Raw genomic sequence first — 23,687 nt, forward strand, 5'->3', positions numbered from 1 at the left:
AAACATTTAAATGTAAGGGGACTTTTATTTCAAGTAAAAAGAGAAACATTGCCACTTACTGGCAGTACCAATGCCTTTGCACTATTTGTAGGCATTTATGTGCATCTTCAAATGCTCTGTTAACCTTTATAGTATTTGTCAATAAAAAGCCCCATTAACATTTAAACTGTGTATGTCTTCAAGCAGGAATCAAAAGAGAACCTGTAAGAAACAGGTTATTTATTACAGACTACATTATTGGGACTGTACACATTGGAGATTTCAAAGAAAGTCACATTCCTTACAGTTAAAAAACCCAAAAGGTAAAAAAAGGTTAAAAAAAAAAAAAAATCAATCATTAATTGGGAAAAGGCTGAGCATGGCCTGAGCAGGAGATGTGACCACCAAGGGTGAATGGCAACACAGAGAACACAGTACAGCTTTGGGAAGGGTAGTGCAGCTTTGGCACCTGCTGGAGCCACCTCAGGAACACCGGAGGAGTAAAGAGATCACTCTGAACAGGAAACTAAAACTGAAACACTGCTTTTGCAGTAGGAACATCAGAACTTACCTGATATTAACAACTAACCTTACCTGACATGGAGAATTTGTCTTCATTGGGCAAAAACTTAATCAAAGATAACATAATCACTGGACAAGAACTGAAATCAGACAGACTCTTCAATCAAGCTGCTGAACTGGAAGTGACAATGACATAAGTCACCAGCCCACCTATGTCCCCTAAAATTCTGTTTCAAGCAACACTGATTTAGCAGAATCCCTGTGTGCTACTTCTGTAAAGTGAGTATTTCAAAAGGTAAGGAAAAATCATTCCAAAACCTAGAGACTGAAACTGAAATCAAGTATTATCTATTACCACTGTTTTTATAAATCATTAATAAGGACAGCATGACCTGTTCCAATGAAAAGAAAAAAAACATTAATTGTCTTCAAGTATGAGAGATGCACTCACAGTGACAGCAGAGGCATTCATTTAATCACTTTACAACACGGAAATCTATAGACTCCATAGAAAATTTACAGCCAAAATGGAGCTAATGTGACAAATGGTGCTCATGTAGCAAAACCAGAAAATGTCAAGTCTGCAAATTCAACAAAGATGTGTTTTAGTGGCTTTGCCTCCTCAGGCTGCAGTCTGACAGAGCACCATTCAGCCAGTCCCTCCTTTCAGCTCACGTCCGTCTCGTTTTCTGTTTCTTGGTTTGTCTCTTTGCGTCCTCGGAGCCGCCGGTGTCAGAGCCTGCCTGGCCCAGGGCACGCACCCCCTGCAGCCTGGCTGTCAGCTGCAGCAGCAAGGGAATCAGCTGGGGGGGGAAAAAGGCAAGCAAGTTGTGGTTACAATGGTACGTAAGGGCTGAATGGTACGGTTCTCTAGACTTGTAGCCCCAACCAGACTCTATTGCATCAATGGCACATCTATGGCAGCAAATCTTGGGGAGGAATCAAACCAAACTTCTGGGAATTTCTGATAAATAATCACTTTAGGTTCTGAGTGAGAGGAAATCAAACTGCACAGACAAGTTTAATTTCTCTTTTTGGTAAAACAGAAATCCAATCATATTAGAAAAAACTAGACAACCATAGCTTGATAACAAAGACAGAGGAAGTGGTGTAGCAGATATTTGTATTCCTCTTGAGAGCTTTTGAACCAGGGAGGGTATAAAGCTAAAGAGACCAGACCTGAAGACTTGCAAGACTTTTTCCAGTCCAATTGTGCCTGAAGTTAATAAAACAATTATTTAAATTCCTATTATCACTGAGTCTGGTTATCTGAATTTTAATGATGCTGTATTGTTTTTTTCTCAAAGCAAACAAGTGAGAAACCAAAATTCAGCCACAGCACAGGAAGTCACCTCCACACAAACCTTTTTCAAAGGAAGGTAATTGTCCAAAAATATGGACAAAATCTACATTGTGGCTTTTCTTATATCACATAAGGGGGATGTGACTGCACTTCTGTCTGGACAACAAACTCTCACTGAGCACATGTATCCATGGACAGGACAGTAACATTTGTGCAGGAGCAGGAGCAGCCCTGACCCACCTTATCGTGGTTGTACCCAGCCAGCAGCAGTAGCAGCGTCAGCGGTAACGCGATGTAAGACCCTTGGGCGATGTCTTGTTCAGGCAGCTTTCTCTGCAAACAGTGCAGATCATGGATTTTATTTTTTTTTTCAAGTTGACTGTGAAATCCCTCAGCTCTAAGAAACATCAGCAATAGGATCATGAAGCACATCCAGCCTTTATCTCACCTCCTTCCAAGTGCTGTTCCAAGATTTGCTTTACTTCCCACTTCAAAGCCACCTCTGGATCAGTCACTCATGTATTACCCCTTCTGAGGTGTCTGCTTTGTGAAGCCAATTCACTGATGGCCAGTCTCCACTGGCAGCCAGCCTGGTGTGTGCTTTGGTTTACCTGTCCCATGCTGCCCACACCTCTGTGACCCCACTACAGCAGCCATGCCAGCACAGAACCTTTCAGGCACATCTGCACCCTTCATTTCCTGCTGCTGTTCCACATCCCTCTCCCATTCCACTGGCAACTGAACACACAGCAAATCCAAATTACTGCCACTCATAAACCTCTTTATAGTTACACTAACACTAAGCTTGGCCAAGAGCACCAAATACATGCAGGTTATAACACCAAATACTGCTCCCAAGGTGAACATTGGAACATGAAAATATTGAGTACTTACAGTGGGACTGAAGACCAGTGTAATGTGTTTATGATATCCAATGGCAGTGAAAGAAACCTGAGGCAGGGTGTAGTCATACTGTGATTTAGACAATGTAGAATCCAGGAGCACCACATAATTCTGTGGGTAAAAAATACACTCAGGCTACAGCATCAGGAGCAGTCCAAGATAAAAACCACATTTAAAGGCAAAGAACAGTTAAACAGGCTTCAAATCTTCCAAGACATTGGTTAGTGCAGCATGAATACAGCTCTGCAGGCACAAATTACACTTCAGTGTCCTTAGGGAAAAGAATAAAGTGATCTAAGCTAATTTTCCAGCAACATTCTTACCTCTCCATCTCGGAGTAGTGGTGGGAAATGAAAAAACAGGGATAGGCCTAAGTTGACTGTATGAATTGGGTTGTCAAGATTTTCACTTTTGTAGAGCTTCACCTGTAAGTGAAGGAAGAAGCACAAACAAAGCATTTCCAAATTTATCATGTGTTTTTATTAACAGAAAGTTGTCAAGTAAGAACACCTGGAAATGTTCTAATCTGGGATGTGAAAATTCACAAAAGAGTCTTTTTATAGAACTTGAAATAATTTCGGAACAGCTGCTGTCTGACATTTTCACACAGCCAGTGTATGAGAAGCAGTCTGTGCTGTGGAGCACAAAACTGCTCTCACTTGTGTCTGGATCCAGGCTTAGCACAACTTTCAGAGACAAGAATGCCTGCACTGGAGGCCAGGGTGATGACATGCACCCTTTGACAGCTCACATGCTGTATATGCAACACAAGACCCCACCTAATATGAAGAAGGCACAGGCTTGGACAGCTTCTATATAATCAAAATTTAACATCAATTCCTATTGGCTTAGGCTGAACTGCAAGGGTTTAAATTTCCCCAGGAAGATGGGACACAAGCTCAGGGGGCTTTCAGTAAGGTGACACATTTTCCCTTCACACCTGCTCTGAGTGTTGGATCCTTTGAATGTCTCCCAAAAAACCCAACAGCTTAGCAATGAGATCTTGGCAGGTGAGATGCCAAGATCTCAAGAGATAACAAACTAGTGTGAAAGAAATCCAAGCACTGAATTTATATTGGTAGGTAACATTTTATGGAGCTTTTAAACCTGAGAAATGATACTGTAACTCCTACCCCACTAACACCTCTTGCAGACACTTCCAGCATTTGTGCCCTAAGCCAAAAGGATCAGAGGTGTTAGCAAGCTTTTTCAGACCACAGTACAGTGTCCTGAATTTTGAAAATTTCAGTTTTCATCTCTGTCTCATACTGTCCATTATAACGTACTTTTAAATTCACACGTCTTGTGGTATCACTGAATTCACATGGTATCTTCAGGTTTTGACATACAGGTCAAAAATACCAGGTGTTTCAGGAATTAATGCAGTTCTCTGATACAAAGGACTCATTTAACCCTTGTTGTTTTGATGCCCCTACAGACAGAGCATCCCTAATCAGGGAAATATATCCCAAAATGTACAAGCCAACCAGAGAAGGTATTTCTTAAATATATTCCCATGAAAAATGGAAACATTAAAGCAAAACATCAGAAACACTGCAATCTTCATTCAATCTGGAATTCAAATTCACCTTCATTAAACTATTAGTTATAATTTGAATTAAATGTGTGCTCTGGCTACTGAACCATTTCCAGTGACCCTGCAAAAAAAATCATTGTGAAAGCAGTAACAAATACACTTGACAAAGATGAAAGGCCTGAACTTACACATAAAGTGGAGAGATATTCAGAGGCTGTAATTACATTTCCACTTAAATCAAACTGATTAATTTGCCGGAAAGCGATAATATTAACGTCATCGATGTCACTGTTCCCAACCTGCAACAGAAAAGACACTCAGGTTTTCACCAACAGAGGGACAGTTAGCAAAGGAAAGCAACACAACTGTTAACACAGCACAAACACTGCTGATCATTTTAAATAAAAAGTGGATTTTGTTCTATACTAACCACAGGGAAGCTCAAAGCTTTCCCACTGCAAGTCCCTGCTCTCCAGAGTGCACAGCTTGCAACTGCAGACTTGGGTATTAGCAGCATGAGGCTCATGACATTAAGCTAAACTAAAAATGGAAGTCTAAAAAGCACAAACTATTCTGGAAAAGGCTGAGGTACATCCACAGGACTGCCTGATCTCAGAACATTAGTCTCAGGATTTGCACGTGTGCTGAGAAATGCACAGAGATGTTTATATAGTTGATTCATGTGGAGTATTTAACAAGATTCCAACAGTTTTCAATGCAAAGTTATTACTACATTTTATAAAGATAAAAGTGATAGTCCAAATTACAATTTCACCTACATCAAGACTGCATGATTTGGACCCAATAAAACATAACAAAATCTCTCTGTCCACAACTAAATACAACTGTAGGACAATATGACAATTTATGACATCCTCAAGCTAGCACTGCTTTGTTCCACATTAAAAAGAAATGTTGAAAGGTATTCCATACATTTATTCTCTTGTTTCTGGATGCACAGCTTTCATGACTGTGAAAGAATCCTTCCCACTTGTTTACTGTTTGGGCTTTATCTCACTTCAGTTTTGAGCTATGGTGCTGACACACAATATGGGGTCTGTTTTTAGGCAGCTAACTTGCTGAAAAGCACTTGTCTAAACAGAATGCTTTCACTACACTGCTGCTGACAGAACAGACAGAATGCCTTAGACAGACCCATTTCATATTTAAGTGATGCTACAAAAAAAGAGAAAAAATTACCTCAATTGCTCGATGCTGTGGTAAAGCTCTTTCTATGTGATCATTGCCTTCAGCTTTGAGTTGGACATGATACACACAGCCAGGCTGAAAGCAACATTCAGATGATAAATCCCCACACTGAATAATACATACTTTAATTTTAGAGAGCAGTAAAGAGGATTTTCTGACACTCCATTTAAGATACACCACCCAAACAGATTTAACTCTATGCAGTTAAAGTTTTCCTTATCTCAAATAGAAAATTCAGCTCAATAACACTATTAGGAGTGTTTACTGTCAGAAAATAAGAACAGGCTATATAGAACTTTCATTGCTTCGTTGCATCAGTGTTAAATCATCTGCAGTGATGAAGGAAAACACAGGATTAAAATCTGACCAAACATTGCCTTTTACTTTAGGAAATTGTTGGTTCTTTCCATAATAGTGCCATAAATTCAGCTTCCCCATTCCCTGAAGAACAGCTTACTTCACATACATGCTGTGCAACCACATCACACACACACAAAGTCCTGCTAAAAACAGGCTGTTGGTATCTTCACAGGAGAAACTAAACACTTCCCCACATTCTTTTGCCTATGAAAATTCCCTGCTGGTCACGCAAGCATTGACCAGGGGATTGTGTCCTGTCACACCAACAGCTCAGTGTTTGTGGAGGCCAGCACAGTATGCTGCCAGTAAATTCACAGACTTACACCACAAGCTTTTCTCTTCCCCTTTTCTCAGGCTCAATGTTCACTACTTGACAGTGTTTCTTCACACAGAGAGACTCAGGGCAGTCTGAGTTAGCAAACATGATGGGAAAACAGAACCCAGTGGGTACTGAACAGAACCCATTTCACTGGTCCATTGTCACAGTGACAAAGAAATGACAGAGCCTCCTCCTCCTCCTCCTCCTTACCCGAAGGCCACGGAGCCTGAATTTGCCCTCCTCATCAGTTATTGTGTCCTCTCCATAGATGCTGCAATCCTTCTGTCCCACAGCTTCCACTGACACTCCCTGCTCAGGCTCTCCATTTAAAGAGGAAACTGTGCCATAACAGCTGGAGGTATAAAGAGAACATTTGCTACAGATATGCAGATGTTGTTTAAATGAATATTTAAAAGACTTTTTAGTGTTATAATTGATGGTAAAAGTACTTAATGTATTTACCATAGCATGAAGAAGAAAAGGGGTATTTATAATGTATGTGCAAAACAGTTTAAAACATCAGAATCTGCTGCAGTTCAGAACACAACTTTAAGAATCCAAGTTTCCTAGACTCCATCAACAGCAGTTGTTTCTTACCCCTGAGGGTAAGGAAAGCAAGGATCCTGATTCAGATCTCTGAATTGGTCTACCATACCCAGAATAGTCCTCTCCTCTCCCACTGGAGGCAGCACAAACCACTCCCAGTGCCACTGAGACAATGCTTTCATAGCCATGGTTCCTCCTATAGCTCTTGCTATCTGGGCTGAGCAATATATCCAGAACCACGAAAAATGGCCAAAAAAAGTACTTATACAAAGCATAATTAAGATAAATTGAGACTTGGAAAGTCTCCTCCAAACCTGCAAGAACAGAGGTGTGCTGGGAGGAAACACATTTGGCATAACACATCCTGACACAGCCCATAGGATTTTCCATGGATTCCAGCTCCACTGACCTGTAAGCTGTTCTGTAACCAGTTATCTGGATTTTGAGATTTTGTCCTTCCTGCACTTCAATCATTTGTGATGATGGTTCAAACCGAAATTCTTTCATCATGGGTTTAAAGTAATATTGCCCTGGGCTCTGCAAAGAGGCACAAAACAATCTGTTTACTCACAGTGATGCAAAAACTCACCAACTCCAAACAAATATGCTTTGCAAGAGCTCTCTGGAGAGCTGAAGTGCTCTGTTCCAACCACAGGTGAAACCTGTCACAAACTGTGAGCAGTGAAAAACAGGGAGCACACTGGACAATAAACTGATGGAATTCCACCTGGTGACAAAGTGTAAAGAGAGAAACTACAGCCCTAAAACGTTACCACAAGACCTCAAGGACAGGAAAGTGACCACAAAAGAAGGATGCCTGCAAAGAAACCATTCAAGCATGTCTATGCACATATAGATCAATAATGTAATTAGATTTCCTTCCCCCTAAAGACTATCCAATGAGTATCAGCAAATTGGCTTGTTTCATGTTTACAGACTGCAAATTAGTAACTAAGATCAATCAACATCATCTATGACCTGTTGGGGAGAAACCTCCCGCCATGTTAGATTTCACATCTTTCACTTGCTAAGATTTTAAGTGCTGTTTATTCTCAGGGATCTGCACCTCTCATGGTGGGTTAGGGTTTCAAAGGACACCTGGCACTCAGGAGAGCCCTGTTTGGGAGGGCAGAGTGACACAGCCCCACACACAGCCATGGTCAGAAGAATCATTTCAACTCACCAGATTGGAAAATGTCAGCATGCCATCGTCCTGTGTGAGGAGGTTGGAGCGGAACACCCCTCCACTGAGGGACAGGAGAACTCCAGCAAGAGCCTGGTCATCCTCTGATTTGATCTGTTTTTGAAAAACCAGTAATTTTAAGTGAAAAGCCCCTTGCAGAGTGCACAGGTGAGCTGGCTCTGAGCACTCAGCTGTGAGCAGAACTCACCACATGTGTGCTGCCCCTCCTGCCAGACCACAGGGCTGCAGGACCCCCTGCTCCCAAGCCCAGGGCACTCACAGCCCGTGGGACACCATGTGCCACCACAGCAGCCATTCTCTACCACAGAACACACAGGGAGGCCAGAACAAAGCACCCCGAAGACTGGAGCCAAGCCCTAGCTGGACCAGACTACACCTACACCTTGGATAAAACTCATTAAAACAAGGTGATCCAACTCTATAAAAGCAATTTGGAATCTATAAACCTTGTAAAGTATCTTCTGCATGGCAACTCATGGTCTACAACTGAGCTCATCCACTGAGATTTGTCTCCTCATGACAAAAATTATTATCCAAATAATAATAAATTATCCCAAAATCCCATACCCATTTGTCTTTGGAAGACATGGATTGACTTTTTGCCTGTCCAGCTCCAACTGCACACACTATTCATTTAGAACCCAAAATGTTCAGAACATTACCTCAAATGTCACCCCAGCAAGAGCAAAAGCTTTGAAGTCTCCAACTGTTCCTTCTACTGCAGTCAAAACAAAACCTTCCTTCTGAGCAGTGATTGTGTATTCCAGGTCACTGTGGAGTGGCCCAACACTTCAAATAAAAGAACAGAACTTGTTTCAGAAAGAACACTTGGATATCACACACACATTGTCAAGTAACACTGCATTTTAACTAAAGAATCCAAAGTTCAAAACCAATCTGTTCATTACCTGTAAGTGCCTTTGTCATCAGTGAAAACTGTGATAAGTGCAGAAGTTGCTCCCTTCTCACTAATGACAATCTCAACACCTTCCAATTCAGGATGGATTTGCCCTTCCAGAAATAGGCCTGCTTTTCCATGAATCTCTATCAGCTTCCCAGGACAACTCTCTTGGTCATTGTGAAGGGGATTTCAGACAAAAAAAAAAGGTCAAGTCACATGAAAAGAGGCACTTAACATTTCCTTGTGATTTCAAACAAAATATGTTCACTTAAGAACCTGAGGACATGATGGACACTGACCTAAGAAGCAGCATTAACAACTGATGATAACCCTGACGATTTTGAAGTTTATCTTTTTTTGTGAATATTTTTATTACTGTAATTTAGTGAGGGAAAAAAAAAAACTTTAAGAGAAACTTGAATTTGCCAACAAATTCAAAATAGGAAGCTTGTTTTTGCACAACTCTTAGTGGCAGTACTATGAACAATTCTGAGAATCTGGTGTAATACCCAGAATCCTGGCCTTCCTCTTGTGCTAGGTGGTTTTTCAGCACTTGGAAGAATATTCCGCTGATAAAAACTGTACTTGCATCCTCTATTAAATAACTTCCAAATTCCAGAATTAAACTGGCCCAAAGAAACAGCTACAACTGAAACTTCCCTAACATTACTTTTCGAGTTATTCATATGTTTATCTACATACATTTCAATAATAAAAATCCAATTCTTTCAAACATAAATTATTCATATTTACCTCCACTAACAACTGCTTCCACATAAGGTGGGTAGAAGAGCAGCTCTTTTGATGATGGTGTTACAGTAATTTTCTCTCCAGACCTGTAAAACACAAATAAGATATAATTAGAGGAAAATTGAATTAGCAGCACTCATGTAGAGCAGAGTGCAAGAATGCATCTAAATACTCCAAGAAAAAAGTATTAACAACAACCTTCTTACAGTGGTGCTAAGATTCCTTGTAGCTCAGAGTGACCAAAGGCACCCAGCCAGTAGCTCTGTCCTACCTGGAATTGTGTCACTGTCCTGTTTGACAGAAACACCACAAAACAGTACGAAGAACACACCTTGTCCATTATTGGAGCTTGGTATTACCTTGCCCAATATGAAAATTCATATAAGAAAGGTCCTTGGAGCTCCTCCACCATCTCTTGCACTGGTGGCTTTGTTCCTTCCTCCTCCTGCCCCTTCTTTTCCCTCTCCTGCCGGCGGCTCTCGATTTCCGCCAGCTGCTGCTCCCGGCGCAGCTCCTGCACAGACCTCAGGGGCCCCAGCACCAAGGCAGGCTCACTGTCAATGGAGGACCTGAAAATATGGAGAAAACAAAATCATCTCCTGCCCTACATGAGAAAAGAGCTTGTTGTATCTGTTAATTACTGCCTTTACACCACCACAGACAAGTCCCAGGATATTTTTTTAACCCATCCCTCTTTAACTGCCCTGTTTATTCTGAGCACAGGAGTGGTAAATTTTTAGGCAAAAGGATCAGTTTGCAAGAGTGTCTTTAACCAAGACTTACACTAAAAGAAAGGCTGGAATATCAAACCTAAGAACAAGCTTAATACAGAAAGTACAAAATAAATAAAAATACTACTAAGCCTGCTTTTTTTCCAGAACTAGGAACTTCTGTCTCAGAACCTACCTCTCAGGAGCAGAGAATACAAGGAGAAAATAACTTCTATCACACATAAATACTTCCAAGAGCCAGAAATTCCCAGGAAAATCACCTATCTGCCCTATTCATTTGAACTACCCAGCCATTTGTCACTGTCCACTGAACAGATTACTAGATAAATTCAACTAAGCTTTCAGAATCAGCTCAGAATAATGCATTTTATTTCACTCTCTCTGATCTTGCATCCTCTCTTTTCTAGCACTTTCTTCTAGACTCCAATCATCCTTTGTATCTTATCAACACTCCTCAACAGTCTGAATTCTCAGTGAGGACTGAACCTAAATGACCACAATCACTTTTCCTACAGCCACTTTAGATTACCAGGATAGTTCTCCTGCTTCAGCCTCCACCCATATTCCAGCGTTTCTTTTTAAGAGACATAGTTATTATTGCTCTATCACACTAAGTTTCATCAAGGCTTTATATTCTTTCTCTGCAGTTCAGACACAATACAGAAAGATGTAATTTTTTTTTGTCTGAAAGCCTATTAAAAATTTGTACAGGCACACACAATCTCAAGATACACATAATACATTACTATAGTCTTATTTTTAAAACATACCAAGCCATTATCAAGAACTGATGAGAATCAGCTTTGCTTTTGGTTGAGGTTGTTTGGAGTTTTTTGTTAACTCAAAGTTAAAGGGTCACAGCCATGGATCTGGTACACAGACTTGTAAAAACACATGGCTTGCTTTTAAACCCAGAGCTGTTCCCTTTATGTTGATGGCACTTCACAAACTGGAATTCAGATGAAAAGCTTGAGGCAGGATTGATCAGAGATACCTGTGGCAACTAAGCTGCCTTCAAAGCACTGGCCAATAGTCTCCAAAAAGCCAACAAGCTGAGAAGGTTGGTACTATATTCACCTCCTCACTGAGTTGTTTTTACAAGCCTAATGGCTCTCTGCTGTCTCACTGTCTCCTTTGCAGCTGCTGGAGCTGCCCAGCAGTTGCAGTGATGGGGTCATTAATGTTGGAGAACTCGAGGCTCTGCAGGTAATGTTCTCTGAAAGATGTTTCCTGCACTCAAAAAGTTTGAGAATCCATAGCCTAGAACAAGTAGACACCAGCAGAGTATCAATAAAAACACTCATCATTACCAGACACTTTCAGGCAGATTTGGCACCTCATACAATTAAAGCTGTTCACAAATCAGTGCTCCCTAGTGAGTTGTCTGTTCAGCTAAACATAAATTGGTGCATTAGTGTGCAATCACTCTGCATGTTTTTCCTTTTATAACCCTCCTCACACCAGTTACAATGCTCTAAAGCAGCAGACTCTCATTCTGAGGAAAGAAAAAAGGGAACAAATATATGCCAGTGTCTTAAAGAGCTCAGACCTAAGTAAAAACAATACCCTCTGAATTCTGAAACATCAGTTCATTAAAGTACATAAACACTCAAAAAATCATTCCTTTTAACCAAGACACAGAAGTAGGGAGGGGCAATGTTCAAATGATGACAAAATGCTCAAAATGAGGCTGGACTTATCTCTCTCCAAAGAACTCAAAGCACATCTTAGCATTAAAAACCTCTTGCAGCCTAAGCTAGGATGACATCCCCTTAGAAAGCAGCCACTGCAGCACTAAAACTGGAGTAAAGCTTTATGAGAGAAATGTTTTTTTCTTCCACTTTTTATAGCCCCATGATTTCTTTGTCCTTACTTAATGGTGACAGTCACATCCATCAGTTTATCAGTTACAATCGTGCCAAGGACATGGTGGCGAACTGCAGTGAGCGTCAGGATACTGGGAGAGGACCTGCACATGGAAGGAACAAAGACATGAATTCAAAATCCCCTTCCCAAATAAACAAATCTTATTTAGCAGAGTCTGTGCTCTCACCCCCGAGATTGAAATGCTTTATAAAAGATGATACAGAAATTACACGGCAAAGCTGTAGTGCTGGGATGGTCATGTCTTGGAAAGGGAGCATTTCCTAATTTGAGCCCCAAAGCAATTCTTCCCTTTGAAGAATTCTTCCCTAATTCTTTCCCTTCTGTTTCCTCTCAAGCTGAAGCTGATTGGATTGATTTAATATGTCCAACTGTCATTAAACACATCACCAGACCATAATCTATAAATAACTAATAAATTTGCCTGACCATGGAAGATCAGCACTGCTTACTTGTGATAAGGGTGAACATTTGTTTAGCTTGCAAAAAATGGGGTGAGCAGAATTCCACCAACAGAAGGTCGTGGTACCAGTGACATGCAAGAGTGCAAGGGCCTCTCAGCAATCTTACTGTGCTATCTCTTGCCTTTCAGTTCTCAGAAGTGAGCATCAGTTTTCACTGAAATAACTCTTCTCTGCTACAAAGTAAACCTAACACTAAACAGACAGCTGACAAAAACACCCATCTAAAATAACTAAAGCATCTTTAAACCCTCTCATTAGTTGATTTTTATTACTTTTAAGATAGGAAGGGCAAGAGAACACATGTGAGACACCTTGCCAGAGCTTCCCTCTACACATCCTGTCCTGCTGAAAGCAAGCAGGAGAAGGGAGCTTTATGGAGAATCATGCTGTAGGTGAAGGGGAGGAACAGTCACACTCACGTGTCATAGGTGTAATACTCGTGCTCAAACTGGTGGCAGGAGCGTGGGGTCACCTCATACACACCTACAAACAGCAAGGCAAAGAATGACCCCTGAAAAAGTCAATTTTTAGAGCAGAGATATAGAAACAACTACAAAATTTGACTGTATATCTGCTGCCTTTCACACAGACACCTTATAATGTGTCTGACAAACAGAACCTATATGAATGAGATTATTTTAACATGACCCTCTTTCATCAAAGATTAAATACTTCCATCACCATGGAAAAACTAGTAATATTTTATTTCTGGAATCTAGATTTGGTGAAGGATTAAACTGCAGAAGAAATGGAGAATTCTAAAAACTTAGAACAGATTATTTATATACAGATGTAATTAAAACAATGCCTTTCAGAAACCACAACAAATTTTTTGTTTAGTTCCCAGCAGTATTAGCTAACTGGTTATTTTTCATTTTAAAACTAATATTTTTAAGCTTTTACCTGGCTTTGAAAGACAGAATCTATTAACTCCTTTTGACAGGTTATAAACACCAACATTCTCTGGTCCATTTCCATCCTGATAAAATTCCTGTGAAGCCACAGCACAATACACTATTAACAACTACCAAACAACAAAATGAAAACAGTATTTGCCTAAAGATACATCAATGCCATCTCTTTTGTAACATCTAACATCACAAGATTGTTTTACTTAAAAGACAAATCTTGAAGCACCCTAAACATCAATGTTCCATGCTCTGTGACCCTCCAGAGACAGGAGAAAGCCTTGATTCCAAACATAACCCAACCTGCCTTCAGGAGGTCATTAAAGACATACAAGAACATTTGTTTCCTACGTACCAGTGTGATTGCATGAGAAAGAGAACACCTCAGCATATATCCAGTCTGCCTGAATTCTACTCCTGACACATCTTCCTCCAACACTTCCAGTTCCAAAGATTTATTCTTCCAGCACCAGTCTTCATGTGCAATGCTTACTGGAATATACACCACACAAAGCATTTCAGAAATGTACAACCGAGTAAATACGGGCAGGTTTTGGGATATGAGAAATTTGTGTCTCTCTAGCTTCCCTGGCAATAATCTGCAAAGGTAAATACACAACAATGCCTGTAGTAACAGACCTGGCTCTCAGCACTGCAGCATCACCAGGAACCCAACACATTTATCAGGAAAGCTGTGCTATGAAAAGGAATAATGAAGCCTGGCCACCCTGAAAGTCCCCAATGGGCACCACCATTGTGACAGGCAAAGCAGCCTAGAGGACATCACAGCCTATCCCAAATTTAATCTTGTGTTCCCACTGCAGTACAAAGAGTGAGGTCTATATACTCCTTTCCCTGGAACACAATTTATTTTCACAGGCCAAGGCAGCCTGGCCCAAAATACAGATTGTTCTTCGGAGCAGCACTCTGGAAGCAGAACTAGAGTCTGTCCCTGTTCTTAGGCTTGGGACAAGCTAGTTCATGATAAAGCCCACTTCCCCCTCACCAGCCATGCAGACCCTAAAACTCAGGGGAGCAGTAACCTTTGGGCTGACACAGGGTTAAACATCTAACATTTAGAAAACCTGATGCACTGTTGTAAGGTATTTTTCCAGATTCTCTCAAGTTTCACAGCTGTGTTGGGCATGCTGCAAAAGGTATCCATGATAACAGAAGAGCTCACATTAGGTCACAAATTGAGCTGCCAAGGTGCCCCCCAAGCCATTCCCCTGCTCCTACCTTTGTACTTGCCCGGGAGCACCCCCTCGAAGGTGAAGGGCACCGAGTCCTTGCTGCCCTGCAGCTGCAGGCTGCGCTTCTCCCCCGGGCGGCTCACGGCCTGCAGTGTCACCGTCAGGTCCCCGCACGCGTCTGCCAGGGAACACAGCCCGTCAGTTGCGCCCCAAACACTGCCAGCCACACCTAAATTAAATGTTAGCCCCCTCCCAGCACAGGATGCTTCCTGTTAAAACTTGTTTCTTAGGCATATATCATGGGTTTTTGCATTCTGTAGATTTTGAGAGTGTTAATCATATTCTTTTATCTAATGACAAGAAAAAACTTGAGATCAACATGGAATCCCTGGATTCACCTCACTCTGCAGAGACTTAAGAGATGAGTAAACACCTGAGAGGCAGAACACAAAGTGCAGGAGGATTCAGAGAGGAAAAAGGAAGGGTAAAAATAACAAAAATCAGGCTCAAATCATCATCTGCTAAAATCAGTGGGTAATCAAGGAAAATAGCAGGAGAGAGGAACCTTAGACTAAAATAAGACAAAAAGCTTATGAAAGAAACAGAGGTTGAAAGCTTCGACCAACAGCTTCAGCATCTATCCTACAGTTTTTACGTGCACTGCTTTTTTCTTTTTCTTGTAAACTTCTTTTTCCCCTCCAGTATTTCCCTGATTGATGCATCCCAAGCAGCAGTCAGGACCATTTCCTTCCAGAAAGGTCCTTCCATTTCCTTCCATCCATCCTTCTGAGGAAGGAAGACTTGTTTATCCCTAGCAAGTATCAAAAGGAAGTACATAACTTTACTCCAAACTTACTTGGCCACAACATCTCCCAAGGAGAGCTGCTTTTTCCATGTGCTGCAAGTTACATTTACTTATCTGCTGATGGGACCAACCACAGTAAGGGTCTTGATGTCAACAACACTCACACATGCAGTGCTGAAGTTCTCCATTCCACTGCCATTTCCCTTTCACACTTACCTAAACAAGAGATCTTCCCTGAGACAGATGCCAAAAACTGAGAGAAGGTCACATCCATCACTGGTCTGTCAGTAACAGTGACAGGGAACATTTTGGGTTTCAAAGCCAAACCTGCTCTGGTCTCAGCCTCTGGAATAATTACCTGTGGAGTACATGACATCAAGTCCAAAAACACCCACTCTGTTGTCTTCAATGCATTTATCAGAAATTAAAAAATGGAAATCTACTGTAAATCCCAGGCAAAGCAAAACCAGCCTCTACAACATGCTTTCCAAAATTTAAAAATCTTCTAAAACACCATGACAGTCCTACAATGAAGAAATGAAAGCTCATTCTCACCTGAACATTGTATGCACCCGATTTTGCCTTGAAACAAAATGCTCCATGAGGGTCAGTTTCTGTTGTAGCCAGTGATGCTTTGTCTTTGTCTTCAGGTATCATGGTCACCTTGTATTTACTGATCTGTTTGACTGTGTCAGGGAATCGAGTAACTGAGATGCGGCCACACACACTGAACCTGTTACATAAAAGCCACTCATCAGAACAAGTACCTTGATTTGACAAAGATGATAAAAAAACCCTTGTTTTAGAACTTCCTTAAAAGTAAACCTCACTATGTTGAGGTAATAACACCTGAATTGGAAAGGATTTATCCTAAAAGAGAGATTTGCAAGCAACTTGCTTCAATCTTCCCTGCCCCCAACCCAAGCCCTTTTTCCTTTCTTTTTTGTTTTGTGCTAAGCAGGCAACAGATTTAGGATTTTGTGTTAGGCAGGCAACAGATTTCTCCCCTCAGGTTTTAAATAGTTTCAAATGTTCTGTGACAAAAACTTAAAATATGATAGGTAATCCACTGGAACACAACCTTGGTACACCTACACTTGTGAAAGCACAAGACAAGAAGACAAATTAGAAGCTGGTAAGTTTTGTTCATTGCCTTCAACAGCACAATATACTTAGTTACTGAATAAATCGTACCCCATCATTGGGCAGCACACAGAGTTCTTCCTAACTGGCTGGCTATGTCTGTATGAGCTGACAGCTATTTGACTCAGTCAATTCCAAGTTTTCCCTTCTCCAGAACACTGCCACTATTTCCTCCTCTGTGTCCTGGACACAGAACCACAGCCCTTTAATCTTCCTCAGCTCAGACTGTATCTCTCACCACTGCACAGCCTTAGACACACAGTCAAGGCATCAAACAAGAAAAAAAGCAATTCAGATAAGGCAACAATGACCTTGAGAGTGAGCAGTAAAACGCAGAGGTTTGGTACAGCACTGCACCAGACAGCTGTGTGACTCCAGATACCCTCCTTCTGTGCAAGAATCAAGTGGCAGAAATCTTCTCTGTTGCTTTCTTGGTTCACATAACATTCTAAAATTCGTAATTTACCCATGCCTTAGTGTCTTCACTTGCAAGGAAGAGCTTATTAAGAGGATGCTCTAAACCTGACCTATTATTGAGCAAAATACTGTGCACAAAGCATGCACTCATGCTGCCCTATTTACCTTTAATTTCTTCAGCAATATTTGGCTCCTGACAACACAATTCTGGGCATGGCATGGAAATGATCACCCATTTTCCTCATCCACACATCAAACTGCATTTTCATCCTGACACCAGTCCTTACCCTGTTGCAATGATGTTTGCCAGCTGAGGTGTATTTGGTGCAATCTTCACAGTAATGGTATCAAAAAAAAGGTGTTCTTTCCTGGCATGAATTGTGTATGTACCTGTTGTGATGTTCTCAAGGCGGAAAGAGCCATCAGCTTTTGTCTTCACTGTAACAAATAACAAGAGTTAAAAACCAGAGCATATGCTAACCTTATGTATCAACAGATCCAGAGGACGTGCACTGCTTTAGGCTATTTTTAATTCACATTACACATAAAATAGTTTTATGCTTTTTTACTAGATGAACCTTCATTTCTGTATTTCAAAGTACAATCTGGCATATGGTTGAAAGCAATTAAGAAATTTTCAACTGCCAAACAAATGAATATTTAATGCTCTCATCTAAACCAGAAAATGCAAAATTTATCAACTGCATGAAATGCACTTCAATATTTCAAATAAATTGCAAGAAAAAGCAGTGTATTGTCTTGAAGGGTTAATTCCACATCATACACTAGTCCTGTACTTGAGTCTTATAAAGGCTTCCCTGTAGCAACAAAGAGCATTGCATACCTTTAATCTGATTGTTCAGAGTGACAGTGGCATCAGCAACTCCTTCTCCTTCAGGACCATTCAACACCCTGCCTGTGACAGAGAAACCCATCACATGGAAAACAGGCTGAAATGGGAAAAAATCAACATCATTCTTTACTCAGGAAATGCAAACACACACCTACAGCAATCAACACCGTTTTCTCCCCACGCACATATAAAGCAAATTTATTTACAGCTCTAGGAAAAAAATGTACCAGGATAATCACAGTGAAAGTACAAAGTGATCTCTAGGCAAACTGTTCCCCTAAGTACAAAACACACATTCTCAATTTATCTGCACTGGCACAGCCCAGAGGGCCACAGTCACAGACCATAATGCCATTACACAAGGCACTCTGGAAACCAGGAAAACCTACAGGCCCCTCTCCAGAGATGTGACAATCTCAATAAGGAAATACAGGCAGCCTGTTTGCAACACTGATATGAAAGTGAACACAGCAGACAGCTCTGCCCTATTTCGTTTCTTCCTATAAAAGGGACCAAAGTACAGAAACACAGCTGTGCATAAACAAGTGCCTTCAACTTCTTACAAAGTTTTTCCACAATTCAGCTGCTTTCTGCTAAAATCAGTTAGGCTTTTACAGGAATGAGTGGCACAAAAGGATTATTCCCTCTGTAGGCCTTACCTCAATCTGTAAACTGTCATGCTCTACAAGGAAGTCCAATCTAGATGGAGCAACATCAAAGGTGATTCTCTCTCCTCTGTAGAATGGGATCTGAAAGAAGACACATGGCTTTGACTCCCAAGCTGTGATGACAGAATGGTTTTCCTCTATAATTTTTCCTGTTCTTACTGACATCAGGCACCTCTACCAAGGGTCAAATGAGCTGCAAACCTCTTGGAAAAAAACTACTCAGAGGCATGGAGACACAACTATGGGCAATATTTCAAGACTGATGGAAACCATGAAATTATCAGAAAAGAAGAAAAAGTAACTCTCTAGTCAGAATGCAGCATACTTGGATGTGCAAGAGCTAACGGATAGGAGACTGTATGATTGCTAGAAGGATTAAAGGAATGAGAGAAGCCTGAATCCCATTTGTAGAGCACAGACTGAGAATACAGGACCATCACTCCAGGCAGTGCACAGGGAACATGCTCCCACAACATCCAGATGTAAGAAAGAGAATGGGAACAAAAGGAAACAGCTTAAAGGAGAGGAGGTGGCAATAGCTCACTCTGATTTAGAAAATGAAAGTTAACAACCCACTCAATAGAAAAGCAGTGAATTTCTAGTCACTTACCACAGTGTATTTCCCACTCGGCAGAGAAAGGAAGCTGAAAGATCCATCTTCTTTTGATACAACATTGCACAAATAGGATAAAGATTCATCTCTTGATTGGAACCCATCCACAGGAGAAATACTGCAGCCCACAACATCCTGTAGTAATAAATGCAATACAACTTTCTGTCTCAAAGAAGAATACAGAAAGTAACTGGGGAGGAAGAGGGATACAGGAGGGTTCAAAACACTCAACTCTGAAAGACTGATGGGAAGTATAAAACCATTTCAGAGGCAAAGTTTGATGAGATGGCTTAAAATTCATGTATAGGTAAAACAGGAAAAAACAGCAAATAAACAACTTTATGGTAACAAGGACAGACCACTGGAAAATTTAACATCCCCAAAACTGTACTATGTGTCTTAAGTGACTTCAGTTCTGTGGACAGGGTTAACATCGCAGAACAGAGCTCAGCTCTACATGACCAGATGTTTTGCACTCATTTCTTAATGCATTTGTAAGGTGGCAGTAGAAGCTGTGGAACTTTGTCTTTCCATCAAAAGGGCAAAGGGTAATAAAGATGTCATTGTACAGCTACTGTACAATGAATTATGAAATAATTCCATGGAGGTCACGTTGGATTACAAGGGCCTTGCTAGGGGAAAAAAAAGAAATCACACAAAAGAACCAAACACAAAAATACAGTTTAAGGAACTGTACAAGCCAGTGAAGGACAGATGAGTATCAGGGCAATATGAATCTAAAAGCTATTTGATTCTTCTTATTTATAGCCATACTCATATTAAAAAGGTACTGATCAAGCATTACCTCTTTGGAGACTGAAGAGGAGAAAAGGAGAAACATGACCCCTTTCATGGGTTCTCCATCACTCCTCACAGACCCAGAGACGTTGTAGCCTGCAACAATCAGGGGGCTGGCAGCGTAGGCATTGGAACTTGTCACCCGCACCACTGTCTTGGCCTGAAATACAGAAACAAACATTTCAAAAGCAGCACCTAAAACCAATCAGAGACTGCACATTCAACAACAGGAACAGAAGCCAGAGCAGCAGAACTCAAAGAGGGTCTCCAGGCTACTCAAGACACTAAAGCAAAGATACTTTCTAAAACATAATTATTCCTGCTTCATTGATTTAGGAAATGGTCAGGATATCAGAGCTCCTCAAAAAGCAAGCTGTGTGGGAGGGAAGGATTTGAGCTACAATATTCTGGCAAAATGTATGGGATAGAAGATGGAAAGCAAAAGCAAAAGCTCATTTTGTCCTTCCCTGGCTGGCTTCACTATCTCCAAACTGGGTCTGTACGAGGCAGTTTCTTGACTACCTGAATTAGATGTAGAGAAACTTCAGTAACCCTGTCCACCCACAAAGCCCCTTCCTCACTCTAACTGATCCAGACAAGGTCTAGCAGATCCATCCTCTCTATCCAGGCAAACCAGAACTTGTGTAGGTTCTCACCTCTTTCAACATCCAGGTAGGATGTGATGCAAAGATTTCATATTCACCAGGAAGCACCTTAAAGAAAGCAAACCTGCAAGGAAAGAAAGGGATTATGTCTCTTCAGAAACAGCCACAAACATCTGTTCACAGAAAAACAATTCAGACTCTATTCACATGCTAGAAAAAATACTTCAGAACTCTTACAGTCCCAGCCAGTACGGCAGAATTGAAAGGATCTTGTGCAAAATGAACAGATGAATTAAGTATGCACCACCCACACTCACTTTCCTCCAGGTTGTGTAATAGTTGTTTGTATGTTTATGTCACTGCCAGCATTTCTCAGTACAACCTGAACTCCAGCAGGACCTAATGTCTGACCTTTGCTGAGAACCTGTCAAAATAAAAAGAAACAGAAGTATAAATGAATGAAAATAACATGTAGAACTGAATTTGAATGTGTTTATGAAGGTTGAATTAGCATAAAGTGGAATAAATTAAGATAAAGGAGTCTAACCTTTCCATTCACAGAAAATCCTGTGAACACAAAGTTAATATCACCTCCCTTTGTGCAAATGTCATTAATGCCATCCACATGGATGTCTACACTGGTTGGTTCTGGAAGAGAAGAACAATGAAACAGCATGAGAGTTAGTGAGAGAGCAACCCAAAGAAATTCTGCTTCAGCTTTCCACAACTGCCACAGAAATGTGTTCATTCCAGCATGGCAAGTGTTCCTCTGGAAGCCTTTCTTCAGCAAAGGTAAAGCAACCCCAAATCCTGACTCTGAAAATCTTCCTTCCCTCCTCCCACTGCAGCCATTTCTGTCAAAAGCCCACATTCCTTCAAATCAGTTCAAGGGTTATTCTGTCAGTGTCTACCACCCAGCTTTACCTTCCCCAGGTACAGTAAGCACATGTCAGTTATTAAACCATGCAATATGGTTCATAGGTTTGGAAAAGTGCTCCATTTTTCCCGCCAGCTGCACGTTAGAGATAAGTCCCACACTGCAGATACAGTGTCCTATTGTAAGAAGACATACAGCCACTCACCAAAACTCCACCCTAGGGGAGGCTCAATTTTAAGAATGAAATCCCCCTGAAAAAATAAAAAGCAATAACTGTCTTTATTGATCTAAATTTAGTTTAGCTTACATATGAGAAAGAAAGTCAGAACACAAGCATCATGCTGCAGAGAGGAACACAAGACTCAGGTGCACCAATATCCACCATTCTCCTTTCCTCCTGCTTATGTTCTAAGCAGCTGCCATATCTACCCAGACAGGCTGGGATGCTGGGCTCACATCCAGCCAAGAGCAGAAATTAAGTATCACCGTGTTTATCCTGCTTCCAGCACAAACTTGGCTCACAGTCAAGCAGCTCAGGGCTAGAAAGTGTTCAAATCTACCTCCACCTGCCCCAACAGATGGGCTCTAAATCAGCCTTTGATATTTCCACTGGGTCATCCTTGACCATTCTGCCCAAACACGGGATATCAACATTCCAATCCTCTTGAAAGCTCTGATCCAAAAGGGTATTAATCAATACAGGGATCCTATTCATATCACAGAGCACCACATGTGTTCTGCCACACGTATTCTGAAGTTCATCCTTGGAAAGGCTCAAAGACCCAAGAATGAAACCACCAGGATCAGAAAGCATGTTACATTCTTAGATTGGGAAGGGATTATTTGTTGGCTGGACTACATAACCTTCAAAGGTGCCTTCCAACCCAAACCGTTTTGTGTTTCTATCTCTGAAGCCTAAGTTAACTATCTCCTTAAAAGAGCAATAACACCTTGGCTTGTATTTTATTTAATTTGAATGTAAATACCTTTCCAATCTAAGCAGACATCAAATTACTGACACATTCTGAGTCTCCTGGATCACTATTTCCATTAAACATTTTTAATATTTGCAATTAACCATTCAGGTTATTTTCATTTCAGTCATACCAAAATACCTTCTCATATACATTTATTCCCATTTCTACAGGTATAAAATCTGAAAGCTTTATCTGTACTCTATACTGCAGCCACAGTTAGCTGGCTTTTCTCTTCATAATTAGCACTGGGAAATGAAGTTGGTGCTTTACAAAAAGAAACAGCTGAAACTTTGATCCAAACCAAACTAAGTGATGTCCTGATTCAAATGTTTCATGGTGGGTGTTGCTCTGAGATTGAATCTGCCGGCAGATCGAGGTGGAGGCAGCTGCTGCCTCCAGCACACAGGGGACAGCGCAATATTTGTGGGGTATTTGTGTCTTACCTTGTCATAGAGGGGAATCATGAAATACCCATTGTTCGGAGCACAGTCTGTCTGGTATTTCAGAGTACCATGTTTTGTATATAACTTAATCTAAAAGAAACAAACAAAACAGACACAAAGATTTTTTTTTAAAGGCGAGGAGCGCTGGAACCAGGCACCTTCTAACCCAGTGCTGTAACACAGCAGCAGCAGCCGTGCCAGGGGGCAGCAGGACACGGTTTATGACACGCAGGCTGCAGAGTGCCAGGGTGAGGAAAAGCCGTAGCTCCACCGCCACCGGTGACCGCGGCCCGGGCGGCAGCGCCCGGCACGCCCGGCAGGCAGCCGGGACCAGCGGGGCGGCGGCGCCCACCTCGATCAGCGAGTAGTTGATCTCCACGTCGGACTTGACGAAGCCGCCGCAGCCCACGACGATGTCCTCGGAGCCCCGCGCCAGGGCGCAGCACAGCGCGCAAAGCAGCGCGGCCGCCACCCGCGGCCGCATCCCCTCAGCGCCGCCACAGCCCGCAGCCAGCGCTGCCGGAAAGGCCGGGCCGGGCCGGGCTGGGCCGCCACAGCGCCTCCTGCCGGCCCGGAGGGCTCCGGGCGCTGCCCGGGGCCGCCCCGCTGGACCCGCCCCGGCCCGGCCTCGATCCCGGCCCCATCCCGGTCGCGGCCCGGTGATGCCTCCAACCGGGATTATCCGTCCCCAGCTGCCCCTTCGCACCCTTTGTAGGCGTAGCTGGTGCCAGGTCACTTCGACAAAATAAATTCTTTTCAATAAAGAAAATAACTT

General features: G+C 41.8%; 1 protein-coding gene across 1 annotated transcript; it reads right to left on the minus strand.

Moving 5' to 3' along the window:
• Window positions 1–204: 204 nt before the first annotated feature.
• Window positions 205–23,459, minus strand: NOMO2 (NODAL modulator 2). The gene is made up of 31 exons (XM_074553196.1): window positions 23,265–23,459; window positions 22,913–23,002; window positions 21,698–21,743; window positions 21,163–21,263; window positions 20,933–21,039; window positions 20,667–20,739; window positions 20,018–20,170; window positions 19,210–19,347; window positions 18,591–18,680; window positions 17,923–18,028; window positions 17,366–17,516; window positions 16,074–16,251; window positions 15,735–15,876; window positions 14,760–14,891; window positions 13,876–14,012; window positions 13,516–13,603; window positions 13,032–13,095; window positions 12,138–12,233; window positions 9,893–10,102; window positions 9,537–9,619; window positions 8,791–8,950; window positions 8,545–8,671; window positions 7,862–7,975; window positions 7,088–7,215; window positions 6,343–6,484; window positions 5,445–5,528; window positions 4,433–4,543; window positions 3,031–3,132; window positions 2,699–2,818; window positions 2,045–2,137; window positions 205–1,304 (listed from the first exon to the last, which is right to left on the minus strand). Exons 1-31 carry the CDS (start codon window positions 23,394–23,396, stop codon window positions 1,173–1,175), a joined length of 3,630 nt encoding a protein of 1,209 aa, XP_074409297.1. The 5' UTR covers window positions 23,397–23,459; the 3' UTR covers window positions 205–1,172.
• Window positions 23,460–23,687: the final 228 nt, after the last annotated feature.

This window comes from Zonotrichia albicollis, chromosome 16 (genome assembly GCF_047830755.1).
Source record: "Zonotrichia albicollis isolate bZonAlb1 chromosome 16, bZonAlb1.hap1, whole genome shotgun sequence".
NCBI classification, from domain to species: domain Eukaryota; kingdom Metazoa; phylum Chordata; class Aves; order Passeriformes; family Passerellidae; genus Zonotrichia; species Zonotrichia albicollis.

Coding starts and splice junctions, on each gene's coding strand:
- NOMO2 (XM_074553196.1), bottom strand. CDS start 23,396: ATGCGGCCGCGGGTGGCGGCCGCGCTGCTTTGCGCGCTGTGCTGCGCC. Junction 7,976..8,544: donor TTGCTGGGGTGACATTTGAG/GTAATGTTCTGA, acceptor TTTCAAAAACAG/ATCAAATCAGAGGATGACCA. Junction 2,819..3,030: donor CACTACTCCGAGATGGAGAG/GTAAGAATGTTG, acceptor TTTTACCCACAG/AATTATGTGGTGCTCCTGGA.